We start from the raw sequence: 23,781 nt of genomic DNA, 5'->3' as shown, positions 1-23,781 counted from the left end.
AGGTCCTCTTTGAACGAACAGCTGAGATGACTAGAAACCCAATACAAGGTACATTATATACCATTTCAAGTTAAATGCGTTGGCAATCATGAAGCTAAAATTTCTGCACCTCTAAATAGAATTGAATATTACTGGAAACAGGTAAGGATCTGCAAATGGTTGACTTACGTACATAAGTGCATGTGTAATGTAAGTAAACCGTAATGTCATATACCGATGCAAAAGCTTTGTGCAGGATCCTTGTTCACTTGAGAACCAAAGAGTTTTTCTGAAGCCAGGAAATTTGTCAGTCCACATAAGTATCAGCTGCAGGGAGCAGCAGTCAATAGGCTGAAATTCTTACTATTCCATCAAACACTCTGGGCCTTTGCTACCCATTTCACTTACTTAGGAGGGCACAGCACATCTTCCAAGAACTCCTCAATCTTGTTTACATCTGTCTTCACTTCATGGTTGTAGGTTATAAACGGTGGGTGTGTTCCAGGTGCAAGATTTTGTAAGTCTGCTGGTTTTCTGAAAAATTACAATAGACAGATGTAAATACATGTAAAACATTTGCATAAAAGGTTACTAGTCATAATACTCTATGTTCTCTAGCGCAGGCTATAGCATTCCTGTTCCATCAACCTTTCCACTAACTAAATGTAATGATGATTTTTTTATTCAGACATCACCACTTGTTACTTTTAGTTTTTCAGGTTCCCAATTCAAGCAGCAAGGAGGCTGAGACTGAAGCAATAAGACATCATATAACGATTCATGTATCGTAGGAAATCTGCAGTAGATTTTTCCTCTAAACCTTTCTAGCATCTTTAATACAGAGCTCACCACTTTTTGATACATTTTAAAACCTCAATGATTGAGAGAAGTGAAAGATCAGCAGGATGAACTTTATTTAGATGCCAGTGAATTATGCAGAAGGACTTGAAAATGCCCCAACTATTACAATTAAATAAGCTGATCCCAAAGTCGTATTAGGGGATTCACAGCTTAGCGCAAAACAACTACAGGAAATCACTTGGATGCCAAAGTGTGTTTCTGGCATCTCCTGATAGACTCAATCTAAATTCCTTTCCTGTTAAACACTTGTACTTCAGCAAGATGAAGTCCCATTATGGTCAAAGTTGCTCTATCTGGAACCAACCAAAGGAGAGCAAATACTTAACATGTAGAGCAGATTTGTTTTTTTAGTTTGAGGGAAAATATTTGTTAGTTATAAAGGCAAATGTCCTTTTTCTTATGGAGAGATAATTTGCATGATTTAACCCCAGAAGTATTGTGCTTCCTACCAAATCAGGATTTAAGAATCTAGTCCCCCTAATAACTGTGAAAGAAGAGAGCAGAGCTTTCCGAATACTATACAGTATGTATAAATATCCTTTATTAGAGTCTTCAAATAACTGCTAAGAAAGTGGTATTGATGTCAAAATCATCTTTATTTGACCGCACTATGAAGCTATAATATTTGTACATGATGTATGACATACCTGTGGTTTTCTTGTTTTGTACAATTACTAGAATGTTTACCGTAGTTTTAAAATTCCAGTGTCAAATAAAACAGGAGAATCTCCCTTTTAATATGATATATGGAATGTGTATGAATGCTTCAGAGCCGTAGATATCCGCCCTTAAAAATCTACTTTTTTAGTGCAACTTTATGTTGATTGTAAATTTAAGAGTGGATATCTCCAGTTCTGTTAATCATCCATACACATTCATTATCCATATGAAAGGGGACGCTGTCCTGTTTAATATGACACCAGCAGCTTGATTCTAGGTGCAAGGGTTAAGGAGATATAGGTACTGTGCCCCCCCTCCATACAGTCAGTAGAAGGCAGACTATAGAAGGAGCTGCAGGAAAGACTTTCACTATACAGAATTGCAGAAGTACGTGCACCCCATGCATCTGTAGTTGAACCTGGGAAAGGGTGATGGACTATTGCTGTACATATTTATAACAGTTTGGTAAAAGTAACACTGAAAAACAAAAAATGACAAAAATCTTTTTTTCACATTTGTAGTCAATTATTGCCAAATTTTAAATAATTATTAAAACTAATGTATCAAGATAAAGTCTCACATGTTTTGAAAAAAGCAAAGTTAAAATTGTTATGATATGTAAAGCTTTTCCAGCGATATCGTCATTTAAAAGAAGTGCATAGCACAGCGTCAAAAATTGACCTGGTCTTTCTGGCACCAATGACCATCAGTACTGAAGGGGTTACGCAAATGACCATACAGGTAAAATGTTCATCTGCTATAGTCAAGTCTTGTTTAGCTCACCAAGTGATGGCTGCAGGTATTCAGCGGGTTAGATTTCAAATCTAGGTTTATACAGGTAGTTTTAGCACCATGTCAGCAATTCTATACCCAACCACTAGAATTATATACAAGATAAATTAATCTGGTATATTAACTTGTTTATACTAAAAAAGGCAGGACTAAGAACAGCCAATAATAATATAATATATACTGCCACTTTTAGTAAAAACAGGAAACCGGAAAACGCACCAGCTCCAAAAACAATCCACAGTGATCCATTAAAATACACATATAGCAGCATGTTGACACAGGTAGCATTCATACAGACTGTGAATTTCACAGTATATCCTTTACATTAGCCATGATTTAGAATATAAACCCAGAGGCTCTGCGAATGCTACCAGTGCCTCAACATGCTGGTATGTGAATATTTTTAACAATTTTCAATAGAGGATTTTTTTTTTTTTCAATGGAACACCATGGATTCTTTTTGGAGAGAGAACCATGCGTTTTCTTGTTCACGGATCAGCTGGGAGAAAAACTTTATCCATGGTCAGCAATTCATTGGATTGATATGTGAGCTGACTCTTCCCTGTAACAGAGACAAGTTGGGAGGAACCAGCAAGCAACTGGTGGGGAATCGGTGAGGTGACTACACCTTTATAAGCATTTGGAGAATTCTTTAATTGAATATAAATAAGGTGGAACTTGAAATTGACCCCCACCTAATGGAAACATGCTCAGAAATATCAGCGTGTCCTCAGATGTGGTGTGTAATAAAGAATTTTATAAAAAGTCAGGTACTGTTACCCATCTCAAAAATGATTGCATATTTTCATCTTAAGTTCTCTGCTACAAGCTATGAACGTTACCAGGATGCAGAAATCAGACTCCTCAGAGTCTGGCTTAGGCCGCACAAGCTGGAAGACGGAACATTCTTTGCTTGCAGCGGAGGGCTTGGGATGAAAATATGTGATTGGCCCATGTTTATATACCGTATATACTCATGTATAAGTAGAGTTTTTCAGTACAAAAAAATGTGCTGAAAAAAAAAAACTCACCTCGGCTTATACACGAGTCAATAAAAAAATAAATCTACTTCTCTGCTGCAACAGCCATCAGAGACACGTCCATCTGCTCTGCAAGTCGGCGTGCACCATGATGTCATCAGCGGCGACACTGCCTCATCATAGTGTGCGCCGGCAGGCAGAGCACATGGACGCATCTTTGCGGGCTGTAACAGCACAGAGAAGACAGAAGAGGAGCTGTGGGGAAGGGAGCATTGGGGAGCTCCGCTGAGAATTGAGGATTGCCCGAAGGGCAACATATAAGTTTTTTTTGTTTTTTTCTTTTAATGTGCTGGCTTATGCTCGAGTCAATAGGTTTTCCAAGGTTTTGGTGGTAAAATTAGGGGCCTCGGTACATACGGTAACTTACACGAGAATTGTAAGTATTTTATGCAAAGGCACGGATACACAGAGGTGTGAGCTTTGGATGTCGCTGGGTGCCAACTAGCAAGTGCAAATACATGTGTTATTTAATACCCTAACAAGAAGCTTACTTACAATTTTTTTTTCACCCGATATGAAGTTTTGTGGTTTGCAATAGGCATTTATATATATGCACGGTGGGAAAACGTCCTGGACCCAGGCTTTTTGTTTTTCCACTCTGTTTAAAAGGTGTCCCCCTTTTAAACTATACACTTTTTAGTGCTATTATATATACTATAGTCACTACAATTTTATGGTCAAGGAAAATTCTGATATATTTATGTGCAGAACCTCTTTTCTACTGTATACAAGTTTTGTTATCACATTTTTTTTTATAGGACCAGTCCATTGAATACGTTTGTTTCATGTTTTACATTTTTATATCGATGGACGAGGATAAGTTGCTGTGTGAAGAGGTCCAATACCTATCCAAATAAATTCAGATATCCATTTTTGAGAAAGGTAACAGTGCCTGGCTTTTTATAAAATTCTCTAGAATTCTTTGATGTCTGGATAACTCTTTAAATGTTTTGATTATTTTATTGTAGTAACTTATGTAAAAACTTCAGATCTATACAGTGCAGTAGCACAGGGGGAGTTTATGGCTTAAAAAAGAACTTCAAGGGCAGATCTATCAGAAAATAGGGTCTATCTAGCAATGCATGACCATCTTAAAAATGCTGGAAATTCCACCACATCTTTTCTGCACCCTAAAGGACATGATTACATAATCCTGACTGGCATCTCCCAGAATCCTTAGCAAGGTCTAGAGAGAACAAGAGGCTATGTGTAAAGCTGTGACAGAAGTATTCAGCACAGACAGTATAAAGTGTACTCATTCACCCTCTGTCCAGCTCATTTACAGCTTAACCTTTAACAAGATTTCCCATTTCTATGGCTATTTTTAGAGTCAACTTTACTTTCTTTTACGCTCCATCAGGATTGTCCAATGCATTTTAGTAATTTTTCTTAAAATGGATGGAAACTAAACAATTGTTTGTTACTTTTCTGAGCACACTGGTAGGAAAATGTATAGAATGATAAGAAAACATCTGGCCTCTCCCAATTTACCTGCATTATTAAACATGAAATAGCTAATGCAGACAATCTTCTTTCGGAACTGTGTTATGCCATTCTTTCCGCCTTTTTTGAATATTAAAGGAAACCTATCACCAGGAATACTTCAGTTACTGGATTCCTCATGGTAGATTCTCCCCCCTCCCCCAGTTCTTGTGAACTGTGGGGATTTCAGTAGTAGGTTCCCCACCAATCAGATAATAATTAAACTTATTAAAATTTATAAAATTTAACCCAACGATGATGCCCCATAATCCTCCCCCCCTTCCACTTTCTATTTATGCCATTTTTTTTTTTAAATTTATGTTGGTGAACTTGGTTCTAATCAATCCGACCTTTTACCAAATAAGAGGTTCGACCCTCATCTCCTGGGCGCTGCAGTCTGCCGTATTCATGAGGGGCCGGCCAACACCCCCCCCCCCCCAAATATATATATAACATTCGGCCGGAGCTGTGAATAAGCACGGTGCGGCCAAAAAGCACGACGCGCTATCAATGCGGCCGCATCGGAGAAAGCCGGCAGCAAATGCGCAATATAGCTGGTGGGGCTCTTTTGGTGGGGTGACAGGTCCTCTTTAAGCCAACCTCTAATGCCAGTTTCCTAAATTTAGTGTAAAAATGAACAAACGCTGGGTAAACAAGTTTTTACGTTTTTTTTCTTTAAAGAAAAATAATGTATAAATCTAGCAATGCAAACAGTTTGAAATGTATCCTTACAGTGCAATATCTTAAATGGTTATTCTCTAAAAACTATTGTATCCATAATTATAGCAGCATTCATAATGTAAAACTTATTTTAGAACCGATGGATCACCTCACTAACAAAATGTGCATTACAAATTTAGCTTAATCCCCAAATGAGGACCCTGGATAGTCTTCTATGTGTTCAGTCTAGATACAGTCCCATGTCAGAATTAAAAGGAATTTACCTCCAATGTCAGCAGCTAGGCATGACTGTAGTGCATCTAAGGCTGATCAGAAGGCATCTAATCCATTGGATGCTACAAGCCTCCATGACCTACTCACACTGCTCCTATGTACACAGGAGTACAATGTTTTTTTTAACATCACACTTATGCTTATTGTTGCTAGGTTATTTGAAATTATTCTGTACAAAGGCTTGAGCCTCAGGACACAACAAGACACACCTCTATACAATCTACTTAACATATGATCCCTCTGTGGGAGAATATTAGACAATGAGAATGTGCGTTATTCAAAACCTGCTAATAAATGATTAATTCCTACATTTTTTTCAACGTTTTCTCTTACCTCTTTAAATCAACTGTTGTTACATTGAACACAACTCCTTTCAGCCACAAAATCATAAAAAGTCTTTGTGAGAAGGGGCAATTCCCAATGCTCTCTCCATCACTGCCAGCCTGGAAGAATACAAACAACAATTTAATATAAAATATCACTACTCTTATTGGTGATATTTTAATTTTCAGACTTAATATGTACAACTGCATCACCATTGTAACCTGATATTCTAAGAATATCTTTTCAACTTAAAGGAAACCTACCATTTTTTTATGCATTGAGACTGGTTTAGCAACACTGAGGCAGAAACATATCTTGTTTAATCCCTGATCTGAGTGATTTTGCTCAAAAAAAACTATTAAAAAATTCAGGACCTTGGGAAAGCAGGGTGCAGTACATAAACACATAACAAGGTCTAGCCAAAGAACGCCATACCTACCGTGAAACATGGGGGTGGCAACATCATGCTTTGGGGCTGTTTGTCTGTAAAGGGACCAGGACAACTAATACATGGACATAAAAAAATGAATGTGCACATCTATCGTGGAATTTTGAGGGCAAAGCTCTTTCAATCAGCAAGGGCATTGAAGATAAAACGTGGCTGGGTCTTTCAGCATGACAATAATCCAGCATAGGAGAGGGAGGTGCGAGGACGGGCATAATTAGCAGCCTGGTGCACTGGAAATCTTGTCTCCAGTGCTCCCTGCTGCCAATTATAACTTTCTTTCCTACATTAACTATTTCAAGGGGATACAAACAACATTATCAATTTTTTAGGGGATTTTTAGCACACTTTTTTCCTGCCCGCTGTAACAAAAATAATATTTTATATTTATTCTTTGGTTCACCGATTGTGGTGATAACCAATTTCTTTAATTTTTCTTATCTGCGCTCAATTTTAATTAGAAAATTACTTTTTTTTTTTTATCCATCAAATTTTTCAGGGGCATAACTTCTGTATTTTTCTGTTGAAAGGTTTCTGGTTGAGCGCTTATTTTTTTGCGAAAACAGTTATTAGTCATATTATATTAGGGCACATAACTTTTGATGACTTTTTAGAACATTTTTTGTAAGGGTATTTGAAGAAAAATTGTATAGAAGTTTTACGTAGTTTTATGTCGGGTTCAATATTTAGATTTATTGTACAGATTACTATGGACACGGCGATACCAAATATGTACTTATATACTTTATTTGGATTTTATATGTAACTGGGCTGATTAGCGGACAAACTGATCGCTTGTATATACATATATTGCAGTGTACAATGTGAGTAACTGAGCATGCTAGTTACAGTTGGGTCCTGCCAGGAGGCGGAAACCGATGTGAAGAGGAGCCGGCAGCCTTGGAGCACAACCCGGACCCAGAGGCTGCCACAGGATGGAGGGTCCGATCCAAGGGACACACACACACACGGCGGTGAGGAAGGAGAAACCAATTGGGGAGGCAGCGATACTAAGAAGGGGGCATTCTTACGTGTTGGGCGTCACAGTGAGGGAATTAGTTTGAGGTCCACAAGGATTTACCCCTCATAGCACAATGAGGGGTAATTATTAAATGAGAGTGCCACATGACAGGGGTTGTGTAATGTATAGGACCATATACTTGGGGGATGAGAGGAGGGTAACTGGAGGGTGCATTATAAAATGTGGTGGCAACAATAAGAAGTGTATTAGAAAGTGTGGGAACCACAACGGAAACAATGTACTGTCTCTAAACCAGAATGTGGAGTTTAAAGGGGTATTCCCGTTGCAACAAATTAAGGTTATGGTTTGTATTATAAAAAGTTATACAATTTTTAAATATACTTTGTATCAATTCCTGGTCTAGATTCCCGTTTTCTAGATCTCTGCTTACCATCGTCCTATAGAAAGCTTCTATGTTTACTTCCAGTGGATAGAAATTGGACCACAGTCACACAGGTGTGGGGCTTGTTATATCCCACAGTTCTGATTATTCTCTATGATACTAAATGAGCCACACACCTGTGTGACTGGTCAGATTTCTATCCATTGGAAATAAACAGAGAAGCTTTCTATAGAATGACAGCAAGCAGAGATCTAGAAAACTGAGATATTGATACATCTGTGTTCATCTGTGGTGCAACAGGGTTACAATCAGACCCCCCGTTCTCGTAATTCATGCGAGTCCCATCACCGATATCCTCACAGATTAGTAACTTGTTGTCACTGGAGAACCCATTTAAGGACAGAAATATATGTAAATATCTTTATAAGTGGGTGACTAGGGGGTCCCATGAGCAATATTTAGCACATACACCAAACATGCTGTGAACATGTGCACAATATCATGAATAATCAGGTGAGGATGCCATGCTTGTGTTGATTCTCCATGGCAAAATATTGTGGTCCTATCCTTTTCAATGGCACACTGTAAACATTGCTGGAATATCATGTTCATTGTAAGTCTTTATCTAATCAACTTTCTAAGTGTCACTGGGCTGTAAAGAGACAATGGCCATTCAGACTGTCATACCCTAACACAATGCACTATTCTTAGTGCCGTCTGCTGGTTCTTATCTGCAGCACATTTACATCATGCATGGAAGCCTTATATAGCCAAGTCACCTGTGCACCAATGTAGAAACTGTGTGCTTGAGAGGAGGTTTCAGTGCCACATATATTAATATTTCGTATTAGGTGGTCTTTATATTATTCCTAAAATCATTGTAATCATTTTCTAATAGCATACATGGATTTGTGTTTTGCAGCTGGCTTGGAGACTGGGCATACTATTGTGCCTATGCCAAAATTAAACAGAAACCTTATGTACTAGAGGGTTTTTCTCAGCAGTTTTACTGCTGACATTTTCCAGATGTGGCTGATGTCCCAGGATGAAAATGTACATTGTGCCTATGTGCAGGGCAAAAATAATACTTGGAGGTACAGTACAGTCACCAATCAAAATTCATTAAAACTACTACTACTGAGGGGAGAGGTTCTGTCATGGGAGATTACAGTGCAAACCTCTTGACTACTTCTATTGTACTTTTTTGGGAAAATTATTTCTGCTGCGGATTTATGATCATTTAACTGCTGCGATTATGATGTGGAATTAAGCTTTTGCAGGGCAAAGCTTGAGCACCTACCACATTGTAGCAAAACTGCAGAATAAAGAGGTGCCAGAAACTAGCAGATTTTGTAGTTTTACTCCTGGTGTACATTGCACAGTCGTGATGGCATGTAACCGGAGCAGACAGGGGACTGCACTGCAGAATAGTGCGTCTAGATCACACTCTGCACTTCTTATATGTACATGGCCTATAAGGACAGATCCGGACAACTTTGTGCCATAAGAGAAAAACACAACACTTGTAAGAAGGTGTGCTCCTGCCCTGATGCACCAAGTTAATCTGTGTGAAGTAAAAAAAAGAAGATCAATGGAAAACATGGAACGCGATTTCTTTAATTGTAAAGGCATCTAACATGATGGTAGATGCCCTTTTAACTTATTTTAACTTATTTTTTTATCCAATACACAAAATAAGAGTGTTAATGCTGGCTTCTCCAGACCAAAAACTTTATTTCAGTATGCTAGCAGGGAAAAAAATCCTTCTAACGTTCAGCCTTTGCAAGTCCACGTAATTAATTAACCATGGTTTTCTCTTCCCAGATGTCTGAAACACAGCTGGCAAACTCCAGCTGGTGGCTTTAAAGTCAAGCTTCGCATGGCCAAGCCTATGATCTATAACAGACTTATTTGGAAAGGCTAAAAGAACAAACAAACTTAAACTGCTAAGCAGACACAATATCTGGCATACATATATAGAAGACGGCTGAGACTACAGTGGAAAATAAGCAAGAGGAGCAGGCCAGAGAATATCTCCTGTACAAAATCCTGTTTCCTTCTAAGGGTGGTGGCACCCTTAAAAAATGCATATGTTTTAAAAACGCCCTTTTTTTTACCGTTTTCCAATTATCTTAAGATTTTCAAAAAAAAAAAAAAAAACAAAAAAAAAAAAAAACAAACATGGGTTTAACAGATTGCTTAAAAACTGCCTAAAACCAGGTTCAAAACGCTATGTGTGCCACCACCCTAACTTGCTATTGTGAAGCAATTGATGCAAGATCTGGGTAATGGAACATGTTAAGATGACACCTGTTCCTGAAGGGAAAATTAAAAGCTAGCAGATGTGTGGAAAAAAAAAACATTGTATAGTGGCTCCAGCAAAAGAGGAAGATCCTTGCTGAAAAGAATAGGAAATTATGAGCCAAGGAAGTAACTGGTGCATTATACATACATCCTGCAGGGCAAATAAGCTTATAAACATATAATTAACATACCGTATATACTCAAGTATAAGCTGACCCGAGTATAACCCGAGATTCCTAATTGTACCACAAAAAACTGGGAATGCATTGGTCACAGCCTCCCGGTATATAGCCAGCCCCCAGTTTGCCTAGCACATTATTGAAAAAAAAAAAAAAAAAAAAAAAAACCACACCTTCCATACTCGCCTTGGGGTGCTACACCGGGCATCGGGGCCACCTAGATGCTCTGGCTAATACAGCATAGAGAAGCATTGTGGCACTGGAGGGCGTGTGTGTAAGTTTAGTTTTTTTATTGACTCGTGTATAAGACGAGGTGAGGTTTTTCAGCACATTTTTTGTGCTGAAAAACTTGGCTTACACACGAGTATATACGGTAAGTGAAAAATCATTAGTAATCATGTGTAATGTATATACTGAAATAGTTACTGCTCATGATATCACAATAGCCCAGACTTCATCCTATAAAACCTCTATCCATGGGCTATGCAATACAGCTAGTCCCCACTCATTGCAATTCCAGTGAGTGCCTGTGGAAGTGTCAGGATAGGAGTGGACACAAGTATATAATGTCAAGGCCTGTCATCCACAAACACTTTGGTGGTGAATTATGAAGTCAAGCACAATGACTGCCACCACATTTTGCACAAATACAGCTAATGATTGAACCCTATTAACTAACCGACACCCTTCTTTTAGCTAAAATTTGTTTCCCTCAGATTCTCATATAATCAACTGAATAATTTTACCTTGTATCCAGGGAGTCAAGGTGGGCGTGGCCTCAGACCCAGAAGCTCATCCCCGTGCTTTTTCAGCATGCAACAGTAATGTCATGTGACCAGGGTGACATCTCCGGTACTTTAGCCTCCCAACATAATGATGGGCAGCACAGTGTCTCAGTGGTTAGCACTACATCCTTGCAGCACTGGGGTCCTGGGTTCAAGTCTTATCCAAGCCAACATCTGCATTTCCCAGCATTTGCATGGGTTTCCTCCCACGCTCCAAAACATACTGGTAGAATAGATTGTGAGCCCCATGGGGACAGGGACTGATTTGGCAAACTCTGTGCAGTACAGATCTGTATCTCTGTACAGATCTTGTAATGACCCTGATATGAGGAGGTAATTTTGATCAAATGCCTCTTCAACGTGAAGCCAAGAGGATATGCAGGTTTGCCACAGAGAAACCAGAGGGTTTGAATGACCAGATTAGCTTAACATGTTTTTTATGATTTGATTAATGTATAGAACTGGTGATCAGATTAATTATGCATACTTTTGGTGATCTGGAAAATGATCTTACCATTAGGAAACATTTCCACCTTAACATGACAATGCTCATGTATGGATCCCCCTAGGCGCTATAGGAACCCCAAAAATAAGTGAAGACTGTGTCAAGTCAGTAGCAAATGTTATGAAGCTATCTGAGGATACATTTACTTAGCTTATACACAGTTAATAATGACCGAGTTATTAGTTGTACCAATCCAAGAGAGACCTCTTCTGTTATCCATCTTAGAGGGCTGATAATAACTTCATCACTGCCTTTATGACTGGTATTATCTCATATATGCATAGTGCATGGACTTCTATAGTGCGATTGGCTACCGAGTATCGAGCCCCTGTGGGGTCATCCGGCACGCCTTTGTGTCTGGCTGCTCGATCTGCTGACCTGCCTGCAATGTGAGTGCCATATTCTATTTATGTGTGGCGTTTGCGCTTCTCGCGCACGCAGCCGCAGCAGTGCCGGTATACGCCAGCTGATGCATCCTGTGTTTGGGAAACACTGAGCACAGGCTTGTATCGGCAAGCTGCTGTTAATGTAATTTTGCTTAGCCCTCCGACACCTTTGCCTCTGACGCATTGATACCATTAATAAATGCAGAAACGCATCAGCCAAATAAATACTGCTAGTTGCATGCCAAGACATTGACTTGTGAGGCAGCTCTATTGTAGGCTAGTTAGCTGGCTAGGGGATAATCTAATAGCCAGTGAATTCATTGTAGAGTGGAATCTGTGCCTAGAGGTGGGGTGGGCTACCACTTGCCATCCCAGGAGAATAGGAGATTCCCACTTGTTCAATGTCTAATGCTAAGTAATGCACACTAGGGTGTGAAGATGTGCATATTGTGAATTATAGCATATATACACTGAAAGCCTGATACACTGCAAATATGAAATATAGCTTTGAAAAAGCTGATGTTTTTGGCAGATGAACACACAATAAAGGAATACTTTAAAAATGTTCTTTATCAGGCAGAAAGACTACTTTTCTCCATGCAGGCATGCTGTGATTTCATTGATCAGATATACGCATGGGGTACAGTTTTCAAATATTAGGAGGCTAAAGGACCTGAAAAGTGGTCAGCCTGTGGAGGCGTTGCCCCTTCAATTCACTATGGATATCACTGGATACCTGGTAAAATTATAAAGTTGATTTATTGGGATGTGAGGTAAATAATTTTTTGCTAAAAGAAGGGCGTTGGTTAGTTAATAGAGTTCTAAAGGAACCGGCCACTAGGTGTATTTTTGTAAAATGCGGTGACATAGTGGTGCTATGCCTTATATTAAACACGTTTATGCTATATCCACAGAATAAGCCATATAGGTATAGTAGGTCCACCTATTGGATTCAGTTTATTCTCCTGAATGCTGCAGCTGTAACCCTATAAAAAGTGTGCAAGATAACACCTATTAGAGCGATAAATGCAGCCATATGGACATGAGGCACAGAAACAATCATGATACAGAAATAACATGGGCCTCTTCATCCAATGCACACATATCCACCCTATTATGGTTGGAGATTGAGCACCATTGCAAAAATATGAATGCCGATTAATATTTCAGGGAATCCATTCCCAGCAGAAGGAAAAATCTAATGTAAACAAAATAAGTGGCCAATGTTTACTAGACAAAAGACCCATTAATGGCTACTGTAGGAGATTCTGAAACTCTTGATAAACATCTGTGCATGTTGAATGCATGTAGCAACCATGTCTAGATGATGACAGTATATACTAATACTTAGAAAACTTTTATGAACATATAAGATCATATCAGTCCCCGATAGTGATAAAAACCATCAACAAAATAAAAAGTGTGGCTGCTCCACCAGTACCTCACATGCCGAGTAAAGCTGTGGTCTAGAAAAAGCCACCATGGAAAAGAATCAAAAGATGGAGGGAGGGAGAACAGAGGCAGCAGGCACTAAGAACAGAAGTCAAGAGAGCGTGAGAGAGGAGGGGGGAAGAGGCAGAAAAACTGGATGGTGGGAGATAGCATGAAAAGAGCCTTTAAAGGGGGGGCGGGGAGGGTGTTAAACAGAGAATCTATGAAACATCTTTTACAAACTGTAAGGAACGGGGGAAAAAAAAAAAAAAGTCTTACAATGAAGAGAATGTACCGGAACAACGCTGGTTAAAGATCAGAAATTCTTACAGCTCTTAGGATTTTTAGCGCTTACTTAACTAAAAACAAAAGTCTATTTAATCAGCTTTAATACCGGGAATATTTGAAAAGCCTCCGCTGCTAGGCTATGTCACCCGGTGCCACACGTGCCCCATTCTTCCATCGCATGGCTCAATACACGATATGTCAGGACCAGGGATACATCAAGTCACAGGTCATGGCCTGCATAGATGGCAAGTGCAGAAATTCCAACCATCTGGGATCTTTATGACAGAAGGCTTTTTTTATCCTGACATTCAACTTGCTCATTAGCTATGCATTTCAGTTCTCTTCTTAACTCTTTGTGTTGTTAAATTGTAGCTTGAAGCAAAGTCAATGAATTCTATGCTTTCTATTACATGTAATGTATCATTTAAGACAGCACTGACAGTTGGCACACCCCACATCCAATCATGTAGCCTAGGGGATAATATGATAAGAGTCCATCCCTGGAGATTCATCTCCCTTAGCTACTATTCCACTGAAAAGGTTCTCAGAATAGCTCTACTGCTTTATGTGGATGAAGTGTTCACAGCAGCAATGCGATACCAGCAAAAAATAAAATAGTACAGGCGGTCCCCTACTTAAGAACACTCGACGTACATACGACCCCCTAGTTACAAACGGACCTCTGGATATTGGTAATTTACTATACTTTAGTCCTAGGCTACGATAAACTGCTATAACAGTTATCAAAGACGTCTGTAATGAAGCTTTAGTGTTAATCCTGATTCTTATGACAACCCAACATTTTTAAAATCCAATTGTCACAGAGACCAAAAAAGTTCTGGCTGGGATTAAAATGATAAAATATACAGTTTCAACTTACATACAAATTCAACTTAAGAACAAACCTAAAGACCCTATCTTGTATGTAACCCGGGGACTGCCTGTATAGTAAAAATGGTCAGCAAAATGAGTCCAATTCCAACCATACATTATATTACGTTGATCCAAAAGAAGGCAAATACCCTGCAAGGCAGATGCCAATTGTCCAAAAGAAGGGGAGAACTGCCCCCCCCCCCCCCGACTCCTAATATGGCGGTTAGAATAACTCCCTGGATCAACAGAAACTAACAAAAAGTTTTATTCCCATACGATGTGATATTATTGCTCTCCAGTAAGGTTTAACATAATAACTAGCCTCAGAAAACCTCACAGGAAAGTCTCACCACTCCATTCACTTCTACTGAAAATATTTACTGTCACATACATTTGCTAAAAGTTTTTTTCACAAGTGGAAAAAGCTTAAAACTACAAGTCCCAGTGTTGTGAGAGATGTGGGCAGAAATACAATATCAATATAGAGCATGAGCTTAGTCACAAGTGGAATTACTCAAAGCATCTAAATCTGGATGGGGCACACCCTTAATTTACCAAGTCACAGAATAGCTAACTTGACCATATTAAGGGCTTTGTACAAAGTCCAAGTTGTATGGGGATGTAACAGGGCACTGACGCAACTTATAAACACTGTATCTTTCAAAATAGCTAAACATCTATTTTCAGGGTTTTCTCATTACCAAGGATTGTATGATAAATAGCTTCCTCTTGTAGCACAAGATCTTTCATGTAAAAACCAGCACTAATAATCATTAAGTGCATGCGGTTTTTTGTGGGTGAGATGCACAAAGCGATGTTGGCTTCAGCGGATGCTGCATTCTGGGGAAAAGTAAAGAAATCTACCATGTCAAACATGGCACTAACTTTTCATGCTTTTTAAACTGACGTGGCAGAAGTGAAATATCCATGTTTCAACACAAACACACATTGTCAGGCTACAGCTCAAGGCATCATAAATCATAGATTTCGTGATACAGTGATTTTAGTTCAGCTACAGTTGGTCCAGTAGGATATACAACCCATTTTACCAGTTTTACACATGGGCATATGAATCTTAAAAAGTTTAAGTAAATCTGCACCACATTAAATTCTGGTCATAGTATGAAGCCATGAGCACAAAACCTTCGAGTTCTGAGTTCCAAAACATGTAGCTTTTTCAATATTATAATAAGAATGAACTCATCTTAAAAGGATTGATCCACGTATACTACATTCTAATATTTATACAGTCTGTGTGGCCTGGTCCTTGTTGGAGGCGAACCGATCAGTTGCTATGAGCAACAATGAGCCCCATGCATTAAAACCGTTCTAACAAAAAGTGGCAGAGATTTTACAGCACTTTAAAGCGTGTCATAGAAGAAGCTTGTAAACAGCACACATCAAAAGTCAATCAAGTGACAATGGATGCAAAAGCTGAATTAGTCCCATGTGAGTAGCTTCATACATCACAAAGAGATGAAAACATTTGTATGCCAGTGCTGACTGCTGGGCTACTCACAAAAGAGCAGGGACAACATCCATCCAGTGAGGCCCAATTGTGTGGCACATGTATGGCAGGCCAGAGAGCATTGTATTCTGCCTTTTCTAATGTGCTGCTAATAAATCCAGCAATGTTTGACTGAGTTATCCGTGTTGTGTTTGCTCTGGAGCCTTACATGCTGGGATAGTCACTTGCCCCATACCATTTGGCTTAGGGTCAAGGGCACCTCTCGCTGCTATGGTGCCCATGGAGAATGGTGGTCTGAACCAACGTTGACGCCACTTTGTATTGTTTGAGTAATCCTAGAAATTGCTGCATTCTACACAACATGACAAGTAAGGGAGGAATAATGTTTGGGGCCCTCACACTCCCTTCTCCTGCTGACGATTTCAGGACCAACAGCAATGGACCATATGCTGTTTGTGGCCCACGTGCCATCAGAGTTTGCAGTGTTGCTGCTTGGGCACTTGGCATGCATACACACACAGGACCATATGTATGAGGCAACAGAAATGAATTTGTGTGTTGTCCTAAATTTTATAGTTGCTTTTTCAGTAAAACTCAGAACATTGATTAAACAAGATCTGATTCTGTACCAGTGTGGCTACAGCATTCTCAAGGTATGTTTGCTTCATAATGCATCAAATCAAATGGTAGATTTCCTTAAAAGTTTATCAGTACCACAATGTGCTCCTAGGAGCAATAAATGTTATTTACCCCTGGCCTAAATCCTTAGATCAGGAATAGAAGAGACATTTAAAAAGGAAAGTTCACAATTTTTATAATATATTATATGATTAATGAGTCGTCCATTTTATCACAACTCCGAATCTGGCTCCACAGCTCTTGTTTAAGCACGAATCCACTCCTCCCCCCCACTGACAGGGCAACTTTGTACTTTAAATCCACGGTAGATCTTAACACCACATGTGCCAAATTTATCATGATGTTTAAGCCACTATAATACTACTGGTGCAGATGACAATGAAAGAGTTCCTAAGACACCCTAAAATAGTGCCACAATGCGCCTAATGATAAAATCTGTGGCTGATATGTTTGGTTATGGAATGAGCATTATAAGAAGGGCCTTCAACTACTGATGTAGAAACACACATCCAGAATGGTTTGCACGGATGTAACAGCTAAAGTACTTGCTTCTCTCAAGGTTTAAGCTTCCTTGGAATCACATGAGCATAACACAACCTGTATGGCCCAAATATAGAGCGTGTCAGTGAACAAAGCAGCGGTTAGCAAATTCCCTTTCATTTCCAGGCAAGCGGATGAAAATAGGACACAGATCCCCCCAAGAGGAAAGGCTCAGTGTGTAGTCTGAATAAATAACATAAGGACAAAAGAAGAGTAATATCAGGTCAGAGTATGCCATCCATCATTCAGCCCATTATTCCTACCACTAACCCAGAATGAATTGCTTTGTGTTATGTAAACAGGACAATCATGCCTGGCAGCTGACAGAAATATTAGGCGGCTGGCATATATTGATACAAGATATCACCATTCATATTTCTCTGTCATGAACACTATCAGCCAGAGAAAAAATAAAAAGGAGAACCAAATGTATGTAGCAAGATACACACACTTTTCCTTTTGCACTTTCTGCGCAAAGTATTTTGGGAAGAGGCAAGAATGGGAGTAGCAAACATGGCATATGCCAGTCCAATGGTAATGGTACCACATGCAGCTATGTTGGCAGAGATGCAACCAGCAGGTGAAAGTGGAAGCCATGAAGTAGAAACATGCAGTACGAATCATTATTGAGGGTACAGTCACATGTTGCAGTTACAACTGAATCACAATCAGCTTTGAGGTGGTTTTAGGTGCAGTTCTGTCAATTTAACAGGTGAAAGACAAACTGAACGAGTGAATGACATTTGTGGAACAGGTTTCCCCTTCAAAATCAAATTCACTTGTTCAGTTTATGTCTTTTACATGTTTAATTGACAAAACTGCACCTAAAACCACCTAAAAGCGGATTGCGATGCAGTTGTAACTGCAACGTGTGACCGCACCCCAAGGGTGATGCCGCACATGGTGTTTTGAAACCGTTTTTGATCCGTTTTTAAGCAGTCCGTTAATACACATGCGTTTTTTTAATGGACTGCTTAAAAACTGACCAAAAACCTGTTTCAAAACGCCATGTGTGGCATCACCCTTAACCCGTTACCGACATGTGACGTAATAGTACGTCACATGTCGGGTCCCGATGCATGGAGAGGGCTCGCGGGCTGCATATTGCAGCAAAGGCTTACCGGTAACACCCGCGATCGGTGCCGGTGTCATTTTTGATATGCATTACTTTAATAAAGCATTTTTTGTATAGGCCAGTGTTTGTGCATCCCCTTTTGTTTCTTTGTCTATATATGTTGCCATATTGGGTGCACCTGGCCGCACTACATATAATAACTTCATGCAGTGCCGTTCTCTTCCTTTGTGAATGTAACATGGCAACTACTATGTATGCCCTCACTATAAAAGGCACACAATATTAAAAATATTAAGGCTACATTCACACTAACGTATGGGGGGCGTATATACGTCCCCCATAGGCAGCAATGGGCGCACGGCACCCTACGGGAGCGGTAAGGTGCCGACCTGTCCTATCTATCCCCGTAATACGGCGCCGTGCGCCATTAATTCCTATGGAGAGGGGCGGGGGTGAGCTGCGCTCACCTCCTCCTCCTCTCCCCGTACACTGCCGTTGCCCGCTACGGTACGGGCGGGCAACGGCAGTGTGAATATAGCCTAAGATGACGAATTTCGGCACGTATTTCCCCAGCTCAAAAATTTTCGCTAAAATTCATTTTCCTATTGCTTTCAATACCAGTACTGGAGCAAATCCACACTGGTGATAAACTTTACAATTCACACTAAGTGTCAAGGTCATTGTGTAGTCCTATGTGAATATATCCCAACATGATAAAATAGCAGTAATTTAAGCTTATATATACACTTGAGTATAAGCCGAGACCCCTAATTTTAACACAAAAACTGGGAAAAGTTGAGTATAAGCCTAGGGTGTGAAATGCATTGGTCACAGCCTCCCCAGTCTACAGGCAGCAAGAAACCCCCCCCCCCCCCAGTCTATAGCGAGCAGCCCCCTGCCCAGCCTAATAAACCCCCCAAAAACCTCTGTACTCCCCGTTCAGATGCCCCACACAGGTCCTCTTCTGTCTTCGGGTCCATGCACAGTCCTTGCTGACATTATAGTGTGTGCTGACGGCAGCGGACATACACAATGATGTCGGCAAGCAGCTGACGTCATTGTGTGCGCAACGCGACGGTGCGGGGAGCCGAAGATGGAACTGAAGGCAGAAGAGGACCTGCGGAGGGCGTCAGAAAGGCGAGTACAAAGAGGTTTTTTTCATAAACTCGTGTGTAAGCAGAGTTAGAGATTTTTAGCACATTTGAGTCTGGGTCCACATGTGGCGTTTGCCTGGCATTTAAAAACGCAAGGCAAACGCGATGTGCGGACACAGCCTGAGACAACTGCAAGTTATTGGCATTATTCTGGAACCTTTTGCCAATTTTCTTAATTATCTGACAAACCCTATTTAACCAGCAGGCAAACTTTTCAGTTTGCACTGGCTTTGGAAAAATGGTGTGCCATTCGAAACTGACCAATACCCTCCGGTAGCAGGTTGTCCACATGAAGGCTAAAGGCATGACCCTATTAGTCAAAGCAAGAGAAGTTGGTCATACCAAGTCTGTGATTTCTAGAATATTGCATCTTTACAACATCACAAACTCATTCAAGTCCCCCAAGAAGGCTGGCGCCCTTGAAAGACAAATGCAAGAGAGGACAGGGGATCTCCATGGGTTATGGTTTCAGCTGAAATTGGCTCAGCACTGAACAGGTGAAGGATCTGTTTCTTCACACCGCGTCTCAATGTTTAAGAGCATTTGGACTGAAAGCCCAATCTGCAATGACCAAAAGAATCAAAAGGTTACACTCACCTTTGCGTAGGAGCATGTTGTGTGGGAAGAGAAGTTGTCCACAGGTCATTTTAATGATGAAAGAAAGTTTCATTTATTTGGATCTAATGGGAAACATTATGGTTGGAAACAAACTAGGGAAACACCAAATCCAAAGTGTGTAAAGAAGTCAGTGAAAGGGGGTAGACAAAGTGTCATTGTTTGGAAAAGGTTTTCTGCAGCAGAAGTTGGAACCGTCATACAGCTACAAGACAGAGCTAATGTGTGTATCAGAACCTCCAACAACATGTTGTTACTTTCATGTGTTCTTCCCTCAATCAGCCAGCAATTTTCATGCAGGACAATGCCCCCTGTCACACAGCAAAACGGGTAAAGCAGTTCGTTGAAACATTTAAATAGTCAGCCGAGAGTCCTGATCAAATCAATTAGAAAACATTTGGAAAATCCTTGGTGATAAAGTTATGGCCAAGAAACCCACAGAAGTCACAGAACTGTGTAGGAAACGAAGAAAAGTGGACCAAAATCAAACCAGATCGGTGTGCCAAACTAGGGATGTCCTGTGGCCACATATGTGCTGTAGGCATTGAAAGCAAAGGCCTGTACATGTCCTTCTGACTGGTGACGGTTGTAACCTTCAGAAAATGTAGTTTCTCCAATAATATTTATCACATTTTTTTCAAACTAAAGCTTTTGTGGTCAATAAACATCAAACTAAATCTTTTATGTTGATATACTCTTGTAATTTTGTATAACACTGTTCTAGCGGCATGATATATCTATCAATTATATTATCATTCATTGTTCTCTAATTTTTATCTACAGTGAACATGTGGTTAATCTTCATTTAAGGTTACATTCACATGACATACGTTCACCCGGGCAAACATACAGGCGTGGCTGGAAAGGAGAAGTAGTGAGCGTTCACGCCACTCCATAGAGAAGCGAGCGGCCAGTGCCGTAACACAGCGAAATATAGGACATGTCCTATATTTCGCCGTGCACAGCCACAGTGCTGTTAGACAAGGTATGCTCACCACAAAGTAATTGGGCGCAATAGATGTCAGTCGGGACAGATATTCTGCAAAACAATACCATACGATAACAATGGTGCGGCCGCATACGGCCGCATGTGTGATTGAGTCCTTACTTTGCACAGATTACATTGGAGCAAGTGGCATGGTGGAGAAACTGCATCAAAAAAACTACAGCCTTAGGTAGCTTCTCAAGGAATATACCTACAAACATTCATAAAAATAAAAAAATTCCAAACACTGTATTTGGCAACTAAGAAATGACCGTAGTGTATACTCCAGAACTAGAAAGAACCACATCTATGACAAACACATGCCTAGGGGTGTATGGCTCACAAACCAGACTGGATTTGTGTGACATGGCATTGAATGCACACAAACCACCGGTATGAACAGTCTCTTATAGGACATACAAACAAAATGTACCTTAGACAACCCCTTTAACCAATGTAATTGGTATTAGTATACGCCTAAAAGGTGTATGTATATAGGTTATTTCAATGGGAATATCTTATTTTCCACCAGAAATATAGGGCACAGGTAAAATTCTAAGGCTAATGGGAAGAGTCCAAGTGGTTGTAACAGATTGGGGATTTGCTTCTGTTACTGATCAGCTGGTATGATGGCATGTGTGGGCATAAGGCAATACTGAAGGATTCTCCACCATGAATCTGAATACTAGAGGCATCTTTTACCTTCTGCCTCTAAAGTTCAGGATCTGGGGCAGAAGCTCCATAGTTCTGGTTCTGTTCCAGGGTACCATGCCTGGGCACATGGGGCTGTGTGAGCGCTGCACTGCCGCATGGTCACCCTGATCCCTGTGCCAGCCTGTAAGGGATTAATGTTATATAATCGCCTGCCATCATGTGCCAGGGATGGAAAGTTAGGATGGCCTCCGCGGGCAACTTCCTACCTTAACGAAGAGTTCTATGAGGTTGTCTTTGTCCTCCAGCACACCGTTCTGCGGCACGGGCACAGACATCGCTGCTCTCTGGGGCAATGTGCGCTCCAGCAACTTCTCCCGGGCTGCTCCCCCCTTCTTCTCGTGCTTGTTGGGTGTTCTCACTTCCTGCACCCACTTTCTTCAGCAGCCTCTCTCTCTGGGCCCTCGGGCTACACTTTCCTCAACACCCTCTATTCTCTCTGCTAGTAGGTGGAAAGGGCGCCCTGGAGAATAAAGGCGCTCCACAAGGCAGGCGGGCTGTATAACGGGACCTCGCTGGCAGCTGAGGGAGAGAAAGGGAGGAGGCGGGAGGAGGGCGCGGCAAGACGAGCAAGTGGATGGATTAACCGCTTCATGCTCGTGTACACACACAATGTGGCCCAGTATTGCAGAGGGTGGAGGACCAATGCTGCACACCACCTCCCTGTGTAATACACCACCTCCCTGTGTAATACACCACCTCCCTGCATAATACACCGCTCTGTTCTCACTTCTGTGCTACTAGAAGGCTAAAATGGACTAAAATGTAGAACAGTAACGCTTGTATAGCTAGGTTTCTGTCAGTCATGCTCAGTGCTGAGGTGTGGAATAATATAGTGTATAATACAGAGAAACTTGTGAGATTTCAGCTGTGCTTACAAATGGGGAACTCTGGGTTACAGTAATGAGGGGAGGTGGAATAATAAAATAAGGCTCAGTTCACACTACTGTTCAAACCTCCATTAATAAAAGTTAAGAGTGGGGGTTAAACGTATCAATTAAAAATTCCATTGATATCAATGTTATGATCACCCCAACGTGATTAAGGCTACATTCACATAACTGTTGGGGGACATATATACAGCCCCCATAGGCCAGCAATGGCTGCACGGAGTGATACTGTGCAGCACTGTACAAAGATTATTATAATTCCTTTATTTATATAGCACACACAGAGTTTACCAAATCAGTCCCTGTCCCCAATCTAATCAACGTACCAGTATGTTTTGGAGTGTGGGAGGAAACCTACACAAACGCAGAGAGCACATGCAAACTCTTTGCAAATGTTGACCCTGGGACTTGAACCCAGTTCCCCACCACTGCAAGGCTGTAATACTAACCACCATGCCACCCCATGTCCTATCTTTCCCTGTGTTACGGCGCCGTGTGTCATGCAACGCTATGTAGAGGGGCGGGGTCACCCCTCCTCCTTTCCATCACGCCGAACATGTAGCATACGTTTGTGTGAATGTAGCCTAAATTATATAAAATGCCCCCCCCCCCCAATTATATCAATTGTAGCAAATCAATCCAACCCAAATAAAAAATATTACATACTGTGCTTCCGGATGCATAGAACATAGTATATACAGCTCCATCCCACTACACTAGCCTAGAGAATGCGTCCTCTGAATTAATTTAAGCATTTACAGTGAAACACCCCCCCCCTTAATTAAAACATGTACAAAGTCTTTCAAATTGTAATATAGTGGCTGCGATTAAATTATTGTAATACCCTGTACATAAATACATCACCAGAACAATCATACAGAAATACAACAACAGGACAGAGCTTCATACATAAATGCAGCACCAGGATCAAGGTCCCTGTACACATAGGGGCACATTTATTTACCTGGTACTGTGGAGTTCACGAAAGTGCGTTGTGTGACGGTCATGCACTCTGCTGTGATTCACTAGGATTGTGTGCCCGATACCCTGCA

General features: G+C 40.6%; 1 protein-coding gene across 1 annotated transcript in view; it reads right to left on the bottom strand.

Moving 5' to 3' along the window:
- CLIC4 (chloride intracellular channel 4) overlaps positions 1 to 22,430 on the bottom strand; it is a 36,502-nt gene extending 14,072 nt beyond the window's left edge. The window contains exons 1-3 of the mRNA XM_072136674.1: positions 22,049 to 22,430; positions 6,102 to 6,211; positions 388 to 513 (exon numbers count right to left, since the gene is read on the bottom strand). Of these exons, the coding sequence (XP_071992775.1) occupies positions 388 to 513; positions 6,102 to 6,211; positions 22,049 to 22,117 (305 nt within the window). The 5' untranslated portion in view covers positions 22,118 to 22,430. The remainder of the gene's footprint in view (positions 1 to 387; positions 514 to 6,101; positions 6,212 to 22,048) is intronic.
- Between the last annotated feature and the right edge of the window lie 1,351 nt (positions 22,431 to 23,781).

This window comes from Engystomops pustulosus, chromosome 2 (assembly GCF_040894005.1).
Source record: "Engystomops pustulosus chromosome 2, aEngPut4.maternal, whole genome shotgun sequence".
NCBI lineage: Eukaryota > Metazoa > Chordata > Amphibia > Anura > Leptodactylidae > Engystomops > Engystomops pustulosus.
Note: the sequence above shows the minus strand (reverse complement) of the source record. Positions and strands in the feature narration are given on the sequence as shown.